General features: G+C 44.1%; 3 protein-coding genes across 3 annotated transcripts; 2 read left to right on the top strand and 1 right to left on the bottom strand.

The window, feature by feature from the left end:
• Window positions 1–419: 419 nt before the first annotated feature.
• On the bottom strand, window positions 420–4,459 carry tsfm (Ts translation elongation factor, mitochondrial). The gene is made up of 6 exons (XM_084542568.1): window positions 4,339–4,459; window positions 3,896–4,048; window positions 3,681–3,809; window positions 3,465–3,587; window positions 1,727–1,808; window positions 420–997 (listed from the first exon to the last, which is right to left on the bottom strand). Exons 1-6 carry the CDS (start codon window positions 4,384–4,386, stop codon window positions 603–605), a joined length of 930 nt encoding a protein of 309 aa, XP_084398694.1. The 5' UTR covers window positions 4,387–4,459; the 3' UTR covers window positions 420–602.
• A 5,495-nt stretch (window positions 4,460–9,954) lies between these two features.
• On the top strand, window positions 9,955–14,945 carry endou (endonuclease, polyU-specific; the record flags this gene model as incomplete). The annotated part of the gene is made up of 10 exons (XM_084542340.1): window positions 9,955–10,012; window positions 10,135–10,257; window positions 10,360–10,482; window positions 10,634–10,756; window positions 13,482–13,662; window positions 13,763–13,968; window positions 14,074–14,187; window positions 14,281–14,387; window positions 14,474–14,616; window positions 14,707–14,945. The coding sequence occupies 10 exons, from the start codon at window positions 9,955–9,957 to the stop codon at window positions 14,819–14,821; spliced, it is 1,293 nt and encodes a 430-aa protein (XP_084398466.1). The 3' UTR covers window positions 14,822–14,945.
• A 6,515-nt stretch (window positions 14,946–21,460) lies between these two features.
• On the top strand, window positions 21,461–22,465 carry LOC311486481 (neurogenic differentiation factor 4-like; the record flags this gene model as incomplete). Its single annotated transcript, XM_084542349.1, has 1 exon — window positions 21,461–22,465. The coding sequence occupies one exon, from the start codon at window positions 21,461–21,463 to the stop codon at window positions 22,463–22,465; it is 1,005 nt and encodes a 334-aa protein (XP_084398475.1).
• Between the last annotated feature and the right edge of the window lie 852 nt (window positions 22,466–23,317).

Raw genomic sequence — 23,317 nt, 5'->3', positions numbered from 1 at the left:
CCATCACCACCACCCCACTGTGCCGCCCTACTGAGCCATCTTGCAGAGCTGAAAACTAAATCTTGTTGCACTGGACAACCTGTGCTCTGCAGTGACAGTAAAGGATATTCTATTCTATTCTATTCTAAATGCTCATCTGATTCCCTGTACAATATCAATACACATGAGTGAAATGGGCCAACAGCTGAGTGAAGGCCAGTATTTCTGTTAAAGGATGCTTTGACCTATCAGCCGGCCTCGCATTAGACTTTCTAATGTTTGTAGAGATTAACTGTAGAGATAATAATCTACTCACATTTAGTCTCATAGGTAAAAACCTGTGTATAAAAACATGTGACAGTTTTTTGGCACTTTCCAGTGTGCTACCATGTAGACATCTATTGTCTAGTATTCATGTAGTATTTACAAATGGACACAGATGGAGAAAAGCTTTTCACAATAAAACGTTTTATTGTTGAATCTGTAATTTCATCAGGCACGAGTGCTGTTTTTCAAATTCATGAAGACGCTGTGTGACTGTCTATACTTTAGATAATAAATGTTTCCTTTCATTTCAACAAACAAAGACTTAAATTATATTGGATGAATGATTCCCCCTCCCTTCACTGTGCCTCTTCACTCGCTGTCTCGCCACACTGAAATCGGACAAAGTCCAGCACTCGGGCCTGTTGACCCCTGAGGAACTGTGCCACAGTCCTGCTGGGGTCCACCAGGAATGTCTGAGGCAGCAGGCGCGTCTCACTTTCCCCGCAGGGCAGGTCGTCCATGTTGCCCAGAGACAAGGGGGCCTCTCCCACTATATGCTGTCCCAGTTTACGGCCTAATGTTTCCTGTTCGCCCTCCTTTCCACCCTGAAATACGACCAGGGCCCCATAGCGGCCCATGGCCACCTCGGTCTGACCGCTCACGCCGCCATGTACGTATGAGCCGATGTGCCAGTCAGCAGGGATGCCCACCGTCACCGCCCGCTTCACTGACATGTTCTCACCAAGGCGACCTGAGAAGAAACAAGAAACCTTTAATCAACCTGAAACATGCTAATTTCTGTGTGATCCGTGCAGAAAAACAGCATTTACGGTTCATATTATATTTACTCGTTTTCCTTTCACGTCGCTGCTGATTAAATGACATCAAGCCAATCTCATTAGAACTAACACGTCGTCACTATTCTTGCTGACATATCAAATTTGTTAGAAAACCGTAACCTATTCATTCAAGCAGCACATACAGGAAAGAAACATCATTTATTTGGTGTATCCCGCACAATCAGATTTGTCCAACTCCACCAACATGTACCAACCGATATGTGACTGACAGCAAAGTTGCAAGATAAACAACGACCTGAAACTGCAAGAATGTCGAATGTTTTTCACCAGGAGTGGCCCAATTCACATTTTTCCATTGTTTTCACGTTTGTTTTACACATTTCCAATGCAAAATAACTGATTAAAGCTGCTTTAAATTACTGAAGACAGAAAAGGCAAATAAATAAAACCCTGTCTCCACATGTCTTCAGTCAGATCAACAAGTTGCGAGTCAACATCTTTGTGTACATGCCTGAAAAAGCACTTAGGGTCAACTCACAGCAGACAAAAGTTACCTGCTCTCCTGTACAGGATGTTTCATTCCAGCAGGAGCATAATGACTGATTGTTACACAGCTTCTCATGCATTAATGAACTATTTTAATCCTTTTGAAAAAAATAAATATATATATTTTTACTGACCTATTGTGAGAGCCACCTGGTCAGCTAGTGAAGCTCCTTCACCAACTCTGAGTTTGCTTAAATCATCACCGCCCAGGACACTCTGAAACAGACAAAGTTAGCATGTTAGCACCCTGACATCCTGAGTTAAAGGGGAACTCCGGCGCAAAATGAACCTGGGGTTAATAACACATGTGTACCGAGTTCGACCGTTCTCTGGTATTTGTTTTCATGCATTTGTTATGTTAGTCAAATGTGACCAGTTTTCTTACAAACCGCTAATTAGCGTATAACGCTAGCCTTCGGGGCACACCTACACATAAAAAGAAATCGCTATTTCTATACCACTAACAAGGCTCACAATATCACCACACTTACACGGTAGCATAACTAGGGTCTCTACATGTAAACCGAACCATTGAGAACTTTGCAAGTATACAGGCAGTTTATTAAAAAAGGAATACAGTACCGTTGGCGGGCGCCATCTTGGGGAAACTGAACTCTCTTCGTTCAGTGCTTCTCTATGCTCTCAGTGCTTTCTTCCGGCAACAGACAGTTCAGTTTCCCCAAGATGGCGCCCGCCTGGATATGCGAGCCAGACGCGAACGGTACTGTGTTCCTTTTTTAATAAACTGCCTGTATACTTGCAAAGTTCTCAATGCTTCGGTTTACATGTAGAGACCCGAGTTATGCTACCGTGTAAGTGTGGTGATATTGTGAGCCTTGTTAGCGGTATAGAAATAGCGATTTCTTTTTATGTGTCGGTGTGCCCCGAAGGCTAGCGTCATACGCTAAATAGCGGTTTGCAAGAAAACTGGTCACATTTGACTAACAAAACAAATACATGAAAACAAATACCAGAGAACGGTCGAACTCGGTACACATGTGTTATTAACCCCAGGTTCATTTTGCGCCGGAGTTCCCCTTTAAGGCTTAAATTAGACCTATAGTTTATAGCTAGGTCTAGTCATACTGTATCAATGAGCATGTGTTACATTTGAGCCCTTGCCAAACAGGTTACAGCAAAAAGAAACCGACTGACAGCACACATTTTTACAATCCCACCTCCAGCAGAACATGGATTAAAAGGTTTACAATAAGTGTAGTGCAAAGACGCACGAGGACATTTTAATTTCAATTTAATTGTTTAATAGTGTGGCCCTGCGATAGACTGACGACTGTCCAGGGTGTACCCCGCCTCTCGCCCCATGACAGCTGGGATAGGCTCTAGCGCCCCCGCGACCATTCACAGGACAAGTGGTTACAGAAGATGAATTAATTAATTAATAAATGTGTAGGGCACATGACAGATGAGAAATGTGTGAAGCATTCATTTTTTTAACCTACCAAACACCAGATTAACTAATAATCCCACTAATAACAACAGCATTTGTTAAAAATGTATTCTCCATCTGTGCATTTCACTGCAACTTTCATGAATTTTTAATCCCTCACTGCATTTTACAAAGAAATATAAAAACAAAAACAGATTTTACATTCATGTTTTGGTCTCATTTTAATTTGCACATGACATCTTAAGTTTGAAGTAATTACTTAAGAGAAAAATCACAAGAACAACTTCTCATATGCAGTTGTATGAACAGTGCATGCACATATTCACCAAAATATAAGTGGTGTGGTTTACATTAATAAAGACTGAAGCAACTGCTGGAATAGAAAAGTACTGCAGAGACAAGAGATCCTCCCACACATCAAACCTATAGCTTTCACTAGTTCTAATCTCCGTGTGCATCCTTACCTTCACATATCCTGTCTGGCCTTGTGATTTACTCCGATGGTGAGCCAAGGTGGCAAATGTCACATCCTTAACCAGCTGCTGGAAGTTCTCATTGCGAGCAACAAAGTCCGTCTCACAGTTCACCTGCATCAAACAGACAAGAACGGAGACGTCAGTGAATGCCGGCAAACGGGAGACAGATCAGCTGAACTGAAATCCTTGCAGCTATGACCTTACCTCCACCATCACGGCCGCTTTATCGCCTACAAACAGACCGATCAGACCTTCCTTGGCTTTGCGACCCTCCAGCTTGTTTGCTTTGCTCCAGCCCTCTTTCTGGGCCTGCTCATGTAGCCAGGTCTCTGCCTGAAAGTTAAGGCAAAGTAATGAGTCCCCCCAAATCATCCACAGCTATACACCACACCTGCTGACTGCTGACAGGGATCTGTTACCTGTGCTATGTCATTGTCAAACTTCTCCAGGGCTTTCTTGCAGTTGATGAAAGTGTAGCCGGTGCTTTTCCGCAGTTTCATCAGGAGGGCTTTCTCTGCTGCCAGGAGTTCACATCCTGTGTGGATTGACTGGACATGCTGGCAAATGTTGACCTGGGGATCACAGATGATGAACACACACTACAACTTTAAAAACCACATAAATAAAACCAGATCCCCTGCATATTTAAGGGGAAACTAAACCACAACATACATAAGTATTGTCATACGGTCATATGCAGGAATATTTAACTAGCATGAAACAAGAAGGAACAGCCAGGTGTAATTCATAGAGGTTGGCTCATATATCAGAAAGTAAGGAAGCTAACGGCTAACACTTAAACCAGCTAACGACGGCTCAGTCTTTAGATAAATATATTTTTAAAGCGCAGTTAAATGCTCACCTTTGCAACGTCTCTTGTAACCGCTCTGAATAAAAAGGCTAAGGACATATTTACGGCTTGGAGAAATGAACTGTCTTATGAAAGCTCAGAATGTCATTGAAATCCACGCTGTGGACGGAAGCCGCACAGGGACAAAAAGGTTTCCGCAAAGTTATTTATTGCAGTGCAGCGCCCCCTAACGTAGAGGAGGACAACTGCACCTCTGCGGCCACGACCCCCAGTAAAAAACTAAAGCAATTCATACTTAGACTTAGATAAACTTAGATAAACTTTATTGATACACAGGGGAAATTGCTTTTTCACTGTAGCTTAGTTGCAAATAAAAAAACACTCTTAAGGACCACAAGTAAAAGAAAGATTAAACAAAATGAAATGAAAATGAAAATGAGTAAAATAAAATAAAAATACTACAAGCAAAAATGTACAAATTAGCATATGAACTAATGTACAAGAAATAATGATGGAAGAATATATATTATATGGATAGGAATGATAGTAAGGTGCAATAGGCCCAAGGTGCAGGACAAATAAGGATAAGATAAGAAAAACCTTTATTCGTCCCACAATGGGGAAATTGCAGTTTGCAACAGCAGAAAGGATATAATAATAGATATATTGCACATATTAGGAGTGCTCGTTGTGGAGCCTAACAGCAGCAGAAAGGAAAGACCTTCTGTATCTTTCCTTCACACATCGAGGGTGAAGCAGTCTGTCACTGAAGCTGCTCCTTAGTCCTGTCAGGTCACCGTGCAGGGGGTGGGACTCATTGTCCAGCATGGAGGACAGTTTAGCCAGAACTCTCCTGTCACCCACCTCCCTCACTGACTCCAAGGGGCAGCCCAGGACAGAGCTGGACTTCCTGATGATCTTATCCAGCTTCTTCCTCTCCCTCTCTGTGATGCCACTGCTCCAGCAGACCACTCCATACAAGATGGCTGATGCCACTACAGAGTCATAGAAGGTCTTCAGGAGTGCCCCTTTCACTCCAAAAGACCTCAGTCTCCTCAGAAGGTAGAGCCTGCTCTGTCCCTTCCTATAGAGTGCATCAGTGTGGTGAGACCAGTCCAATTTGGTGTTGAGACGAACACCCAGGTACTTATAAGAGTCCACTTGCTCAATGTCCATTCCCTGGCTGAGGAACTCCTTTGTCCCCCGTGCCATCAGACTGTTTAACCACCACTCACTTGGGGGGAGGAGGACAAAAAACAAAGGGACTGAATGACATTTTCAACTAACCTGCAACAACATGGGTGCAATAGTAACGCGCAATGACAATGGAGTTATCTGTTACAGAAAGGTGAGTTGTTGTACAGCCGGACTTAGAATGGTATAAAAGAAGTCCTGTAGCGTTCACTGTGGGAGCGGAGCTGGACCAGTCTGTTGGAGAATGAGCTCCGCTGGCCCTCTATTGTCTGGTGTAGTGGATGATTGTCCATGATGGAGAGCAGTTTGTCCAGTGTCCTCCTGTCGTCTCCAAACGTCTCCAATTCACTGCCAATGACATGACCAGCCTTCTGATCAATTTGTCGATCCTACTTCTACTTCTGATCTTTTCACTGGTGCTGCTCCCCCAACAAATCACCGCAAAGTAGAGGGCGCTCGCAACAACAGACTGGTAGAAAATCTCCAGCAACTTGCTGCAAATACCCAGGAAATAGAGTCTACTCAGTCCCTTCTTGTACACAGCAACACTGTAGTTCAGTCTGCTGTTCATGTCGACTTCCAGGTACTTATATTGGTCCACAGTATATACTTATATTCTACAATATGTTGCACGATTCTGAACCTAAACATTTATGATCCTGAAAATTAAAAAAATAAGGTATATTGACTTGTTGAACTTTCTAGTAGACACTGGAGCAGCCTCCTGTACACTGAACCACATCCTGACCGGTTGTCCAAAGGCGTTGGCAGAAGGGAGCTACAGATGGAGGCAAGATAAGGTTCTTGCGGAAATCGCCAAATGGGTGGAACAGTAGCGAGTCAAAGCCAACAAAAACCAGGTCCAACTGCCCGAAATCATAACCTTTGGGAGGGAAGGCGACAAGGCTCGTAAGACCGGCACGGCGGCCTAGAACCCACCTTGCAACGCACCTCCGACTGGGAGCTGAGTGTAAACCTGAAGAGGAAGCTTGTCTTCCCACAGGACGTGGCAGTGACCCCGCTCCGACCAGACATGGTCCTGCTATCCAGGAGCACAAAAACCATCATAGTTGCTGAGTTCCTGGGAAGAGAGTCTAGACACGTTAAGCCAAATACCAAGACCTGATCAACAAACCGGTTTTAAAAGGGTGACACGCAACCATCTCCACTGAAGTCGGGTTCCCAGCAAAATGGGTGCGCTACTTCCTCCAGAGGGTTGGGCTGAAGCCCAGACAGCTGAAGAAAGCCACCGGGGACACAGCCGCAGCAACCGAGTGAAGCTCAAGATGGCTGTGGCTGAAGAGAACCCACAGTTGGAACCCGTCTGCAGGTGAAGGCCAGTCAGTCTTCACTGCCCCACTCAGGCGAGGTGTACAGGTTAAGGGGCAAAACACCGGTGAACCTGAGATCCCTGCTGATGATGCGGAAGGGTTTCCAACAACGTGGACGCTCCAAGGAATACCACACCAGAAGAAGATCTGAATCACCATAGTTAGTGTAGTTCCTGCAGTTGCAGCTTGTGGCAAAGCATCTCTGATGTTTACTTCACCTTATCAGCACTTATCAGTACAGCTTCTTTAAGTTTTTAATGACTGGTGGGGATTTTAGACTTCCATTAAAACATCTGTATGTGTTACCAACTTGCAACTCACATGTAAGTCAGTGTTCTGTTTTTCCACTGAGTGGTTCACGTGGTCTGGGAAATCTCCAGACTCAAACCTTTACTGGGCGTGTAACGTGTGTGTAACTGACTGAATTAAAAAAAAACAAAAAAACAACTGGTGTCCCAGTCTACCTCCTCTGATTAGAGAGGGATTTTTCAGTTTTAATCCTTTCCGGCTAAAATATGTCTGCTAGTCTTTCAGTGGACTGCTGAGACCTGCCCTGCAGATCATAGGTTGAGTCATAGGTTTGTGAATGGGTTTGTTTCTCCAATGTGCGCATACATTCCTTCCCAGAACTCCAATGACTGCCTTCCTCTGGCTGCGTGTTTTGTCTCTGGGTGTGCCAGTTGCTGGACTTGAAGTTAGAGTTAATTACAGCATATACTCCAGCGTATACTCCAGCCACGTAAAGAACTCCAATGACTGCCAGCCAGAGCAGGCAGTCATTGGAGTTCTGGGAAGGATGACAATGTTTTTTTTTCTTTTCGCTGTTCTCCTCCTCTCTTTGTCAAACGCTTAACTCCTTCTCTTCTCAAGACAGCAGGAATGAAATTTAGATAAGATTAGATTAGATTAGAAAGTCTTTATCGTCCCAATTTTTTGCAATTTGATTTGCAACAGCAGTCGACAGTCAAAATCATACCATAAAACAGTACAGTGCAATACACAGAAACATAGATATAAATAATAAATGTCATCAGGCGAGTTATCATGACCATATACGTAGCCTACAGTGCAAGGACATGCTGAAAGCCTATTTAGAAACCCTACCGCTGAGGGAACAAATGATCAGAGCTATCTGTTTGATTTGGCTTGGAAGGTATACCTCGTTCCAGATGGCAAAAGTTGAAACTCAGCATACAGAGGGTGATGTGGGTCGGCTAAAATGACCTTTACCCTCTGAATGGCTCTTGCTTGGTAAACACTGTCAAGCTGCTGCACGCTAGTGTCAGTGATTTATTTTTGGCAAAGTTTGGCAATACTGCCCAGCCAATTTTTATTAGTGACACTAAGGTTCCCGTACCTTCAGCAAATCACTGCAAAGGTTAGGATTGACTCAATAAAGGATAAATAAAGCATTTTTACAAGTGATCTGTTGACTTTAAAATCCCTCAGCTTCCTTAAAAATAACAGTTTTTTTAGATTAGATTCAACTTTATTGCCATTACACATGCACAGGTACAGAGCAACGAAATGCAGTTTAGCATCTAACCAGAAGTGCAATAGGCAGTAAGTGCACGTGATATAAATATTATGGTGTATAAGTAGTATGGTACAGGTTGTTTTTACACCATATGGACAATGTTTACAGATCAAAACCTATGTGCAGGTGAGACCATATATACAGGTGAATGAGCAGGATATACATAATGATTGAATGAAGTACTATAAACATATTATACAGATGGATAACAGATGATGAATTAGGCAATACAAACACAGATAAAGTGAGCAATTTACAGTGCCACAGTGGTTGGCATTTTTGCAGATATAGTCCGTGTTGGTCTCAAAAGTCAGTTTGTCATCCAAAATGGTGCCCAAATACTTGTACTGGCTTACAATCTCGAAAATCATCGATCAGCATTTCTAGTTTTACTGACGTTTAGTTGTAAGCATGAATTACTGCACCGTTCAAAGAAATCGTCCATCACAGGGTCATGCCCATCTTCCTGGTACTGCAGGACCCTGACAATAACCGAATCAACTTTAACAATGAACCTTGAATCACCTGTGCCCTGACGGTCGTTCGTGTACAGCACGAAAAGTAAAGGTGACAAGACACGCCCTTGGGGTGAGCCTGTAGAGCATGTCATGGCATCACACAGGGTGCCAGTGACACGAGTTCTTTGTGATCTCATAGTCAGGAAGTCGACCAGCCAACATATAGTACCAGAGTCAAAGCCAGGTATTTCAGAGAGCCTGTTAGCTAAAATATAAGGCTGCGTACAGTTAAAAGCTGACGAGAAATCAACATTCCGTGTCGTCGACAAAATGCTTCATGATTTGTCCAAATCCTTTCATTACTAAGAAAATAAGAGCCACTGGTCATAATCACTCAGTGTAAAAGTAATCTTTGCTCTTGTACAAACTGTAATTAACATTATTTTCTCTCTGTATATATATATATTGTGTTTGCAGTTCCACAGGAGCATGTGACCCTAACATGATTAGAGATACTGAAGCATGTGATCATCTCCAGGTATTCCGAGTCGTATTGCATAAACCCTGTGAAATACAGCATCTGGTCATTCTGGAGGGAGAAATAGAGAAGATGAAAAGATGAACAACTGTATGTTAAATGAATCTTATTGTGTATTGCGTGAAGAATCCATGCAACCTGCAATAAGCCATAAAACACACACGTTTTACGCTTAAATGACTGAAATCTGAATATTTTATTTTTAAACCAAACTGGCAAAGACCTGAACGTGTTATCGCGGCGCATAACTTGATACGGTCTTATTTTAACGCATTAAAGCAGGTGTGCAGTTTCACAGAGACGAGATAGGCTTTCTTTATTATTCTTTTTTTTTTTAACACGCTCTTTTAAAGCCCTTTTGCAGCTTTGTTCTCCAACGCGCCATACCGTACCTATAACCTGCGTAAATAAACAAATCAGGATTATGATCAGAAGTTAAAATGCAACACCTGAGTGTTTTTATCCACAAGAATTGTGACTAAGGGAGTGACAGCATGTCGCCTGGGCTGGGTTTATGTGACAGTTGGATTGGTCATGAGATCGTCGCTATAAAAGGGAGGTCCTGATAGCAGTCCGATCACCTTGTTTTCAGGTTGCCTCTGCGCCAAGATGAAGGTGACTGCTGTCCTCGTACTCTGCGTGACCCTGTTCCACCAGGGATTCGGCAGTAAGAGAGTTTTCCGTTTTACTATCGTCATCATCGCCAGCTTTAAATCTTTACTACAGTCATGTAACGCAAAATAGGATATCCATGCATTGCTGTTTGACTGAGATCCTGTTGCTTTCCAGACACCTTGGACTCATGTGTGGGTCGATGTGGTTATGGAACAGACAGCGCTTACACCTGTCAGTGTAACCCACCATGTGAGAAATACGGAGACTGCTGCTCAGACTACTCTACAGAATGCAAGGGTAAGTGCTCTTGTGTTGCAGTTCTGCCAAAACACACTTTTTTTGATGAAAACTCAAAATACTAATATGTACTGCGCGCACCTTTCTTTCATTTTCTTCCAGAGGCAGCCTCGTCTTGTAAAAACAGGTGTGGTGAGGCCTACAACGCTCAGAACCAGTGCCACTGCAACGACTTGTGTTCCAAATACAACAACTGCTGCAGCGACTACTCGAGCCTCTGCGGCGGTAAGGCTTTGACCTTGTCACCCACCACTGACCCTGGCTCACGTGCCACACAGAATCTCACCGCGGTTTGCTCCCCAGCTTCTGTTTGTGTTTTATCTCACGTGTTTACGGCACCTGGTCACTTTCACACACCTTTTTTTTCCCCCTCCAGATCCAGGCTTGTCTTGTAACGGCAGGTGCGGCGAGGCCTACAACGCTCAGAACCAGTGCCACTGCAACGACTTGTGCTCCCAGTACAACAACTGCTGCAGCGATTACTCAAGCCTCTGCAGCGGTAAGGCTTTGACCGTATCACACACGACTGACACTGTGGCACGTGCCAGCCAGGTTTGTTGGTTGACCACACCTGGCCACTTTCACACAGTGTGGCGACGAATCCAAGCAAAAGTAAAACACTGAGCGCTGTGGTGCTGAACTGTAGTTTATGAAACCTTGAATCACCTGTGCTCCGACGGTCGTTCGTGTACAGCACAAAAAGTAAAGGTGACAAGACACGCCCTTGGGGTGAGCCTGTATAGCATGTCACGGCATCACACAGGGTGCCAGTGACACAAGTTCTTTGTGATCTCAGGAAGTCGACCAGCCAACATATAGTACCAGAGTCAAGGCCGGGTATTTCAGAGAGCTTGTTAGCTAAAATATAAGGCTGCGTACAGTTAAAAGCTGACGAGAAATCAACACTCTGTGTCGTCGACAAAATGCTTCATGATTTATCCAAATCCTTTCATTACTAAGAAAGTAAGAGCCACTGGTCATAATCACTCAGCGTAAAATTAATCTTTGCTATTGTACAACAATTGTAACTGTAATTAACATTATTTTATATATATATATATATATATATATATATATATATTGTGTTTGTAGATTACTCAACCCTCTGCAGCGGTAAGGCTTTGACTGTATCACACACGACTCACCCTGTGGCACGTGCCAGCCACGTTTGTTGGTTGACCACACCTGGTCACTTTCACACAGTGTGGCGACGAATCCGAGCAAAAGTAAAACACTGAGCGCTGTGGTGCTGAACTGTAGTTTATGAAAGTGTCTCAGTTTATTTAGCAGTGTTATAGTCCAGTTATCAAGTTATATGAAATGTATTTAAATAATTAGACTATAATGCTGCTAAACACAATTATTTAACCCTCATACCCTGTTTTAAAATAGCTGCGTTGCTACCATAAATGGACAAAAGTGTCCTCTATAAAAATGCCATAAAAATAGCATATGTTAATATTTCTTTCTGCTTTTTTTACACAAATCTTTTAATCCTTTTAACTCTTTATGTTTTTGATGGCAGCACCGAATGCAAAGTGGATTTTTCTTGTGGGGCTATTACAGTCTTGGATTTGTTGATCTGATTTGATGATTAGCAACAACATTGATTATGATGGATTATTATTATTTTTTATATATATATAGTGTCAGATTTTTTAAAATAGTTGTTATCATTAAATACAGTTTTGAGGCATGAATACTTATATTTTTCATTCTATGCCACTTTATACATTTAGTTTCAGAAAGACTAGTTTTTACTACATGATCTGACAACTTTAGTTACTAGTGACTTTTTTATTTTATTCGCAAAATATCTGATAAGCTCTCAGGATGTGACAGATTTTGGAATACAAATTTCTAACAGATCAGTACAACAATATGAAAAAAAATCAAGCTGGATTTGAAGGATTAAAACCCTCTAAATGATTGAATGGTTGGTAGTTTTGAGCAGGATATTGTTTAAGAGATTTATGCAGAAAAAAGCAGAAAAAAATATTAATCTGTTTTTATAAGTTTTTATAGCAGTTTATTTTTTTATTTATTTTTTGGAAGTGGACATTTTTGTCCTTAATAACTTAAGAGGGTAATTAATCTACTCATCAATCTACTCACGTCCTCTCTGATTTATGTGGCGACCCTCTGGAGGGCCCCGACCCTTAGGTTGGAACCACTGCTCTAGCAGCGTGCACCTTTTACAAACTGACATATTATAATGCAATTTACTTTGCACTCACGCACAAGGTGACTTTGCTCCGTTTAACACCGTCATAACCGCAGGTGAGGTGTCCAACGCTCTACAGGTGTGCTATATTAGTTTAGTTGCCTTAGTGGCCGTTCTGTTGTCCTCGTGTTCCCTCGGGACTACTCGGGTCCTTCCTCCCGAACACGGTAGAGGAGGGAAGTTTGCACAATCAAAGTACATAATAATCTATGAGAGAGCACCGATTTTCTGCAGATTAAGTACTCGCTGCTTCAAGCACATTTTACTTTACATCAGAACTTCTACTCGTGATGGAGTATTCTTATGTTGTGGCTTTGGTACATTTAGTTAAGAAAATTATCGTATTGCTTTCAGCACCATTTACCAGCCTCTCTCTGTCAATCTGTCGTTTTTTAAAATGACCAGTGGGTGTCACTGTTGTGCCACATGACACATTCAAAGCAAACATTTTTAGCAGTAGAAAACACTACAATGTTAACGTACTCGTAGTACTTTCTAAAAGTATTATCAACAAAATGAACTGAAAGTATTCACAATTGACATTTTATACCATCTACATACTGATGTAAACAGCATTTTGAATGGCATGGCTGTGTTGTCTAATTTGCAACTAGTCAGTAACTAATAGTTGTTTCATAAATTTAGGAGAATATTATTTTCTTCTGAACTGTGCTAGAGTTGAAGAATAATTCATTCACCTATTTTCTGAGGGAGCTGGAGCCTGTCCCAGCTGTCATTGGGCGAGAGGCGGGGTCCACCCTGGACAGGTCTCCAGTCTTTCTCAGGGCTAACACAGAGAGACAGACAACCATCCCGGATTAGAACCCAGAACCTTCTTGTTGTGAGGCATTAGTGCTAACCACCACACCTACGAATAAATCAGCATACAACACAAATAATACTCACCTGTAACTAAGTGAATGTACTTAGCTGACATTTTAAAAAACATATTAATTACTGACAGAAATATGAGATATTATCTGTGTCCTAGGTGGCACAGGTGGCTCGGGTGGCACGGGAGGCACGGTGACAGGGGCCACTGACGCTGAGATCAAGGCTCTCTCTGAGACGCTGTACGCTCTGGACTCAAACAAGGCGTCATCCTCAGAGCTGATCATCGACTCTCAGTCTCTGGTGTCCAGCTCCCAGACCAGCTCCCAGACGGATCTCTCTTCCAAACCGTGAGAAGACAGTTCTATCAGAGCAGCATTCACTCCCTCCCTCCCTAATATTCTTTTGTTCTGGATGCACTCACATACCTTTCTGTGTTTGTGCCTCCAGCTTGTTCAACTATGTGGACGAGGCCAGCCTCTTCTCCAGACCTACCTATGCTGCTCTGCTGGCTCTGCTGGACAACTACCAAAGGGTGACCGGACTGACGGAGAGCTTCACCTCTCAGCAGCTGGCTGAGCAGGACACGTTCCTCAGCGAGACTATGTCCAACACTGAGCTGGGCAGGGAGCTGTATGCTTTCCTCTACAGCAAGGGTAACCGGGTCCACGTTTGCCAGCTCGTCTTGGCCTATTCTCAGAGTCTTTCACAAACAGACTCTGAGAATCCACTTTTAAACAGATGTTATTCTTTATTTTAAGGCTATTACACGACAGAGGCAGAGTTCCTTCAGGACCTGAAGAAGATGTGGTTCGGCCTGTACTCTCGCTACAACGGCAAGCAGGACTCCAGCGGCTTTGAGCACATCTTCGCAGGTGTGGGCGGAGCAGGTTTCTGTTTAAACACCACACACGCTTGCAAATATGTATATTTTTTTCTTATTATTTGGGCTCTACGTTCTCTAACAGGAGAGATCAAGGGAGGGAAGGTGTCCGGTTTCCACAACTGGATCCAGTTTTATCTTCTTGAGAAAAAGGGACTGCTGAACTACTACAGCCACAGCTTCAACGGGCCTGTAAGCGTCCACGACGAACACTAATACGTTAATTTACCTCGTGATATGCACAGAACGACCTTCATTGTCTTTCTTTTGCCCATCAGTGGACAACTTATCCTGACGTGTTGGGGATGCAGTTCAACTGGGACGGCTACTTCAAGCAGGTCGGCTCCGCGGTCATCGGCAGCAGCCCTGAGTTTGACTTTGCCCTCTACAGCCTGTGCTACATCACTCGCCCCGGAAAAAGGTCAGTAAACCTGCATGTCCTGTGACATTTTTTATTTATTTACATGCATCTGTTCTGATTTATTTATATTTCGATATCCCTTAACCTCAGGTGTTATCTGAGCCTTGGAGGGAAGGAGCTCAGCATCCAGACCTACACCTGGGAGAACTCTTTCTACGACGGCGGGAAGAAGTTCATCGCCTCTGCTTATCCCGCCACGCCTTAGGAGCTGAAACTATTCACTAAACAATGAGCAAATTGACGCAGAAGTGTAAATGAAAACATATTCCCAACTGAATTTGAAAGCTAGCAGGCGACATAAATGTAAGACTCATTCCCTCCCGACTATAATAAAGACGTCCACAGCAAGCCGTGTGATATTTTTTATTTATTTATGATGATAAATCAAAGAGTAAACCAGAAAGTTGATTCTCATCTGCAGTGAAACGTTCCTGAGCGGCCGCACGGAGCATGAGAATGCGGCGCTCTCCAGGGGCGCAAGATCAAGCTGCGCCTAATGGGGCATAAAAAAAAAAAAAAGGGCGTTTTTATAAACTCTGAGCGGGCACAATGCGGACGCTAACCCTTCAGTCGTAAGAGCATGTGCACACTTGACACAATTGCTTAGTGCCGTATGTAACAGCAAAACAAAACAACAACAAAACAAAAAACTAAACGCAGTCTTTTGCTGAACGGACTATAGGAACAAAAAGACACTAACAGATCTAGTTCTGCTTGACCTGCTCTGAACAGTAGCCACCAGCTAAACCTGTTCTTATCAGCTGTCCATAAAGCTGTGCGTGTGCGTAACTCCCCAGTGTGGGGTTAAGTGTCTGTGTGTGTGTGTGCTTGTGTGAATGGGTGCATCCTTGTGTGTGTGTGTGTGTGTGTGTGTGTGTGTGTCCAGCTGGGATGGGGGTTGATTTTACTCTTTCACTCATCTAGGGTGACTAACAGGATAAATTCTGGTCGGCCGACAGAACAGGGGGACACACTTGCTGCCCTGTTTAAAGAAAGTATTACAGGAGATGGATCTGCCACTGATCCCATTGTCCGCCGGGCCTGTGTGCATTCATGCAAAACAAGAGCACAAGACCAGTCAGTTTGCAGGGAAACTCCAGCCTTCAGCGATTCATCAGATTTGGGCCTCACATGCAGTCAAAGCGCTGCAGCAGCATGACAATAAAGTTAGCCCAGGGAAGAATTTCTCCTGCTATTTTGTCAGACCCTATTGCATTTTCTGAGCCGGTGACTCTAGAAATTAGAAGAGTAAATCTTCTCTCTTTTCACACTGCCCTCTTTTTAAAGCCCCAGTGGAATCAAATTAAATCTCGGTGGGGCAAATAAAAGGAAAAAAAAGATTCAATTGTTTCTTTTGTCGCTCACACAACTCCATAATCAAATTATAGCTGGCCACCCGCCAGCGTGTCCTCGCATCTCCCACAAATGTGCAGATCTCGTGAGCCACCTGACTTTTGTTTTGTAATTATATTATCCCGCTCTCCCTTTAGCGTGTTGCGGCTAATGGCTGAGCGGGCTATCCCAGCTGCACATGCAGAAACAAAGCTGCTTATGGGGCCAGACAATGGGCCCGTGGAAAAGGGACGCCTGAAGGCGGTCAGCCAATGAGCACGCACAACGGGGGGCCAACAGAGGGTTTAGGAAAGGGTTAAGGGGGTTTAGGGGTTCAGGCAGAGGAGGGGGTCTATTTTACCCAATAGTGGGGTCCATCAATGAGATGGTTAGTAGAAGGACACATGGTCAACATCACCCCTGTCTCCCCAGGGTCGGAGCTGGGCTGGAGGGAGGTTCAAGTTTGGCTTAGATGCCGGCCATTTCTAAAGTTGATGGGGAACCATGAAATACAGAGAAACGTTCATTCTCTGGCGTTTTTTGCACGCTTTCCGAACAATTTGATGACCGCTTTGTCACCACTCTCACCAACGGTATAGATTCTGAAGTGGATGCAGACATATGCAGGGCGTGGGGGTACGGTCCGAGTCCGCTGACGTGACCTCAGACGTCGCTGCTGAATGCAGAACTTTGTGATCGCTGCACATGCAGTCTATCCGCTTCAACACGAAACACACAAACACACGCTACGACATACGCACCGTTCACACCGCGGGGCTGGCTTCTCTCCGAGGACTTCCAGTACGACAGATGGACAAAACCCTCTTTCCCCAACTGTCACACGCAGAAACACTGGGGATTCAGAGGAAGGTCATGTTTGTGTGTTTACTGGAGTGAAGTTTTATCCGTCCTTCTTTTTTTTCGTATTATAACAAACTCAACTCCAGTCTAAACATAAAGGAAGGGACTATCCTGTGAGTGGGCAGCCAGTGGAGAATTGATAACCATCTGAGCCGCAGACTAAGACCATCTGCAGCAGGACTCATGTCATGTGTGGCCAGTCCCGACCAGGGAACCTCATGGCACACTTAAAGTACCACACTTGAGAGCTACTTCTGGAACATAAAGATCAGACGACACTCTGTGACTTAAAATAAAATAAGTTTTGCTGATCTAAAAGACAAATACTGAATCAAATGGCGTTTTTCATTGTTACGAACTGTGTTGTGAGCATATGCAGTGGGGACACGGGACCTCGGCTCTCGTATTCCCTTGCCAGTTCCACTCTGGGGATGCAAGAGGCCCTGCTCTGTTATTCCCATCACAGGCTGCAGGTGTGGAATAGAGCAGAGAAAGGCGCAGGGGGAGGAGCAGTGGGGCAAGGTGGTCGGTTTGGGATTGAACAGGACGGGAGGGAGAAGCAAAATACAGTAGTTTGGGTTCGCAGATAAAACTACCGTAGGCCTCTCGTGTTAGAGCCTGTGGTGCTGTAAATGACATCTGATCCCAGAGATGATGAGGGTTGACAGGACCTCCGAGTTGTTCTTCTTGTTGTGGTCGTAAGGACATGACATTAAAAGAAGGATTCATTTCTGTAATCTGACCTAAATAACTTGTTTATGTTCATGTGACGACATTTTGATTTAAAGGACCAATATGTCAGATTTGTATGGATCACAGTGGCGGAAGATTCAAGATTCAAATTGTTACTTCCACAATATGATAATGAAAACATACAGAGGTGTTTCTCTTTGTCTGCTACATACACCAATCAGACATAACATTATGACCACCTTCCTAATATTGTCTAGATCTCCCTTGTGCCTCCAAAACAGTTGTAACTCGTCAGAGAATGGACATGGGCCTTCTGAGGGTGTCCTGTGGTGTCTGGGAACAGGATGTTGTTAGTGGGGGGCCTTTGGGTCCTATAGGTTGAGGGGAGGGGCCTCTGTGGATCATTTCACAGATACTTTGGGATCTAGGGAATTTGGAGGCCAGGCCAACACCTTGTGATGTTCTTCATGTTTTTTTTTAGTTTTTTTTTTTAGTTGTTCCTAAAGTGTTTTTGTGTGTGTGTCTGTGTCAGGCTGCATCCTGCTGGGGATGGCTGCTGCCATCAAGGAGTGTCATTGCTATGGGGTGGGGGTGCCTGGTCTGGTCTAGGTGGGTGCTACATGTCTAAGTAACATCCACACGAAAGAATGCCAGGTCCAAAAGTTTCCCAGCAGAACATTGAATTGTCACAAGATGGTCAATGTTACTGACCTTCTCCTGTCAGTGGTCATAATGTTATGCCTGATAGCTGTATAGATACAGAGCAAACATTATTTTTAGCTGTGTCCAATGCTTTTACAGTTGTACAAATGCTATAGATAAATACTGTACATGTATAGTATGAATATTATAGGATATTATATGTCATTATGGTTTTGTTACCTTAGAACGAGGCCTTCACATCTACACGTTGACCACGTCCTCTTTTACTGAGCCTCCCATGTTGCGCCGCCATGTTTCTACAGTAGCCCAGAAGAGACAAACTAAACACTGACCCTAGAGCGTGCCCAGTAGTTGCACAAGTGGTGCTGATAAGTGACCACTGCATGTATGCCGTGATGTCCCCTGGTCCCGCTCAGATGGCGTTCTCCAGCATGCTTGGAAAGGCAGGAGACGAGCGAGGGTGATTCAGTAGGCTGCAACTTCACAACTAGATGGCGGTAAATTCTTCACTCTGGTCCTTTAAACTACTGACAGTCATCATTTCTCTTTTATTTCTTTTTTATTAAAGTATCCACGATAACATGATGATTTGTGGTGAACCGTTTCTGTAACTTACTTCATATTCTGTACATTTGGAACATTTAGATTTACGCCACTTGCTTTGTTTCCTAACTTTTTATCTAAGATAATCTTTGAACTCTTGAACTGAGTTCAAACATAAAACTTTTATGTTAAGTGTCTTTATGGAAGGTGCTGGTTTGCTGCAAGCAACTTGCACAGATTGGCACATTTCAACTTTAAAAACTAGATTGTAAATCAAAGAGTCTCCTTCAGTCTCTCCAGATGGAAATAAATATATATTTAACATATATAGGTGCTAAGGCCCAGCACCTATATCCTGCAGAGATGAGGGGGGGGGGCGGTGGTATAGAAAGAATCCCCAAAGTCATTATTTTGCGCGTATAAGTGCACACCTCATGTGACCAAACTTACCCCTTCTGGTCGAGATGAACTTGTTTAACGGCCTATCAAGGGGATGGATGGCTGGAAGAAGGGATGGAGCAAACACCTGCTCACACGCAACTTCAAGCTGTCACATACAGTTAGGCTCATGCGGCTGAGCGCGTCTCCCCACCGCTCAATGCAAACGTGCTGCGGATTTGGCGGCCGCCCTCGTAAAGCAACAAAGGCCCGGGCCTCTCCTCCTGTTTGTCTGGGCTGTTTTCAGTGAGCTTATGCACATCTCCCTGACACACACACACACACACACACGAGTACGAACCCGCACACACACACACACACACACACACACACTCCAGGCACTCGAGCCACGGGCCGGCCACGCGCGATCTCTCTCCAGCGCGTCAGGAATTGGATGGGAGTGGGAGGAGGAGCTTCCTGCGCCGAGGTTAAAACCCGGAGACCCCGCAGAGTGACCCGCACTGAGACGCTCGGAGGCAGCACGCAACTTCACACGGCACTTTGATGGACAGAGAAGAGACCGAGCTGTGATCCGTGGAGACAGAACCGACATCATCCGACCGGCTCTCTGAGAAGGACGCATCTGCACGGGTATGTCTCAGAACGGGTTTCACAAATTATTCAGCACGGAGCCTGTAACTTTGAGGGATTTTTTAATTTTTAGTGCGATGTCCAGACAGTATATATTCCTTTTGGGTGCACCAGTGACTTATTTTCCAGTTAGAAAACCTGAATTTTGGCACAACGATTCTTTTTTTTTTTTTTTTTGCAATAAAAACAATTTAGCATACATATAAAGTCAACAGGCAATGAATGTATCTAATGACATTACACATATACACATATATATAAAGGCTTATCTTAATATGATTCAGTCAGCATTCAGGAAATTGCTTCTCAATGAGACAGTCATTTTTACTGCCTACTAAAATGTCTATTTCATTTCAATCTAGAGCCTCAGATTGTTGGTCTGTTGATCTGGGGGGTGGGGAGGGGGGCCTCGATCTCCAATTTAATCCCATGGTCGTCGCTTCATCCACGGAGTAAATCCTGCGATGCCCCAGATTGAAGTCCTGTCACTGACTTTATCTTGCCGAGGCATTACTAGTTCACAAGTGGACGGGGATTACACCGGGAGAGAAGGGGGGAGAGAGGGGGGGGGAGAAAACGGGTAAAATAGTTTTCTAAATGCGGATACGAGGAAGGAAATAGACATCGGATTGATAGTTGTTATATATAGTAGTAAAGGTCACCTCCTGTCTTAATGTTTGGGTCAGATGAAAGCACCTGAGGCTCGGGGAGGGAACTGTCCGGTGCTGAAATCGGTTTGAGGAATAATCACAGCTACGGTTCACGACATAATTTGGTTATTATTGTTATTTATTATTAACATTTTTACTCACTGCCTCCAGGTCTCATCATTTACAAGACCACAACCAGACAATTAGGAATAATGTGCCCTTTAACCCTTAAATATTTGACAAAGCACCAAAAAGAGGCTCTTAAAATCTACTTTAGATTTGTTAACTGTCAGACTGAAAGCCCTACATGGTCTTCCAGATAAATACTAAATCCTTTATTTCTGTCCTGATCTAAAAGTGCAAATTAATTTATGCACGTTAATGGGTCATTGCCAAAGCCAATTTTGTGTATGTAATTGTGAAAAAACGTCCTGGAGTTAGGTAAAACGGTCAAAAAGCAGAAGTTGCATAGTGAAATATTAGCGACGAGTCATAATATGAAGTAAAAGAAGACAAACCGTCATTATCCATGGATCCAGGGAGTCCTGACAAGTGATGAACGAAAACCTGACATTTTAGTATTTTCCACACCGACGGCACTGGAAACCTTAAAAACGCTGGAAGAATTTGTAGAAAAATGAATAAAACCTGCATGAAAATGAATCACGAAATAAAGGCATGACATGCAAAAGGTAGGCGAAGTATTAAGGAGACATGGAAAACCCCATCAGGGTGTGGCAAAAATTTCCAGGTGGGCACCAAACACAAATATTCCTAATAAAAACCCACTAGTCATTTGAAACTGTTGCCGTTTTTGTGTTTAGCTTTGTTTGTCGGACTGAAAACCTTCACAGACATATTAAAAATAAATGTGTTTATTGTGCAGAAAGGCCACCTCGTCGTTGGCGAGGTTGTATCAGAAGTCATATTTTATTAATTCATATGTTTAGTATGTTAAATCTGACTCTTGGTAAATGAAACAGACAGTAGGACTACAGTTTTTCTGAAATGTCAGATGGTCACTTATAAGCTGTCAGTTGCTGACAAATATGTTTCCTTGTTTTCAGAGTACTATGATGATTAAACCATACGTGAGACAACTGGAGGGAGAGGAGGTCGTCAGCCCCCTGCAGTGGATGGACGGAGACATGAGCTCACCCGATGGAGACGCCTCGGTCTCGTCGCACCACCGCTACAGAGCAGCCGGAGTGGGCCAGCAGCCCAGAGAGATGGGGAGTGAGGATGCAGAGGAAGAGGAGGAGGACGGGGAGGAAGGACAGGAGGACGAAAACGAGTCCAAAAGACGAGGGCCTAAGAAAAAGAGGATGACAAAGGCCCGGCAGGAGCGATTCCGCGCCAGGCGTGTAAAGGCTAACGCCAGGGAGCGCTCCCGCATGCACGGGCTGAATGACGCTCTGGAGAACCTGCGCACCATCATGCCCTGCCACTCCAAAACGCAGAAACTCTCCAAGATCGAGACTTTACGGCTGGCCCGAAACTACATCTGCGCTCTGTCCGAGGCCCTGGAGGGGGGCCTGTCCACAGAGAGCAGGTCCTTCATGGACACGCTGTGTAAGGGCCTCTCACAGCCTACGTCCAACCTGGTGGCTGGCTGCTTACAGCTGGGACCAGCTCCCAGTGCTGGGATGAGGCCCGAAGACAGACACGGAGGTCGGCCGCCCGCCGCCCCTCTCGGTGGCAGCATGGTGAGCTACGCCTCTCCGGGCTTGCCGAGTCCCCCGTATGGCACTTTTGACTCGGCTCACCTGCTTCACCTGAGGGCGATGAAAGGAGGCCCGTACGAGAACCACTCGCCAAACGAGTACAACGCTGGTGGCGTGGGAACCCCTCCATATGACGGCCCCCCTACGCCACCCCTGAGCATCAGCAGCAACCTGGTGCCAAAACAGGAGCCTTCACCCCACTACCCTCCTCCGCACCACTACTCCCCCTCGCCCGTGGACCAGGTCCCGTATCAGACTCACAGCGGCTATGACGTACACTTAGAGGGGCAATATGACTCCTACCACCCGCCGCACATGCCCCCCCGACAGACAACCTCCGTCTACAGAGACTAAGGATCAGGAGAGGAGATTCTGCCTCAACCTGACTGACGGAGTCCAGACTTTGACCAATCTCTTCCAGTAGACCGACTACTAGTAGACGAACTGTAGAATAAAAATGCTTCTTTTCTTTTTTTTACACGTGTGGTGTATTTGCACACTAGACTAGCACTGCTCAACACTTAATATTAGAAAATACTTGACTTAAACCAGTACATTTTCTTATAAAAAAACAACCAAATGACACACGGACCTTGCAGGTTCCTGAGGAAATTTACTTTGGTCATTTGGCCGACTGTAAAACAAGCACTTCTAATCTAGCTTTGGCAACCGGCCGATATTCTACATAAAGTATTTTTATTTATTCTTTAATTTAAAACAGTATATTTGGAGTTTGTTCTGTCGTGTCTGGTTTTGTATATATATATATATATATTTGTAGTCCAGCCTTCTCTGTGTTCACCACGTAGACCGATAGCTTGTCTCCTCGACCGCCTTCCGTCTTGTTCAGTGTCCTTCGTTGCGTTTTGTTTAGTTTTTTTCATGTCACGCACTCACTCAGAGGTAGACCTGTGAGCACTACATGTAGTTGATGTTTATTTTAAGGGATTTTGGAGAATAAAGGAACATGTCTTGGTATGTAGACCAAGAAAAAAACAAGTGGAAAGCAAGGTTATGATGAGGGATGATGGCAAAGAAGCAAAAAAACTAAATTCTCAGGTTAACATTGTGAACACTTTGGATATGTTGTTGTTTTATCTCAGTCTTTTCAGTATAGTTTCTTTTGGAAATGAATGTTATTAAACTATAAAAAAAACCAAAAAAAACAACCTTCAGTCATGTCTGTGAATTCTGTGTTCACCCTCG

The sequence above is a fragment of the Chelon labrosus genome (genome assembly GCF_963514085.1).
Source record: "Chelon labrosus genome assembly, chromosome: 4".
Lineage (NCBI taxonomy): Eukaryota > Metazoa > Chordata > Actinopteri > Mugiliformes > Mugilidae > Chelon > Chelon labrosus.
Note: the sequence above shows the minus strand (reverse complement) of the source record. Positions and strands in the feature narration are given on the sequence as shown.

What these genes read in the sequence shown, in the direction of transcription:
- tsfm (XM_084542568.1), bottom strand. Translation starts at nt 4,386, where the DNA reads ATGTCCTTAGCCTTTTTATTCAGAGCGGTTACAAGAGACGTTGCAAAG. An exon ending in TTGACAATGACATAGCACAG is followed by an intron (nt 3,810 to 3,895) that starts GTAACAGATCCC and finishes CTTAACTTTCAG; the next exon opens with GCAGAGACCTGGCTACATGA. An exon ending in CCAGGTGGCTCTCACAATAG is followed by an intron (nt 998 to 1,726) that starts GTCAGTAAAAAT and finishes GTTTCTTCTCAG; the next exon opens with GTCGCCTTGGTGAGAACATG.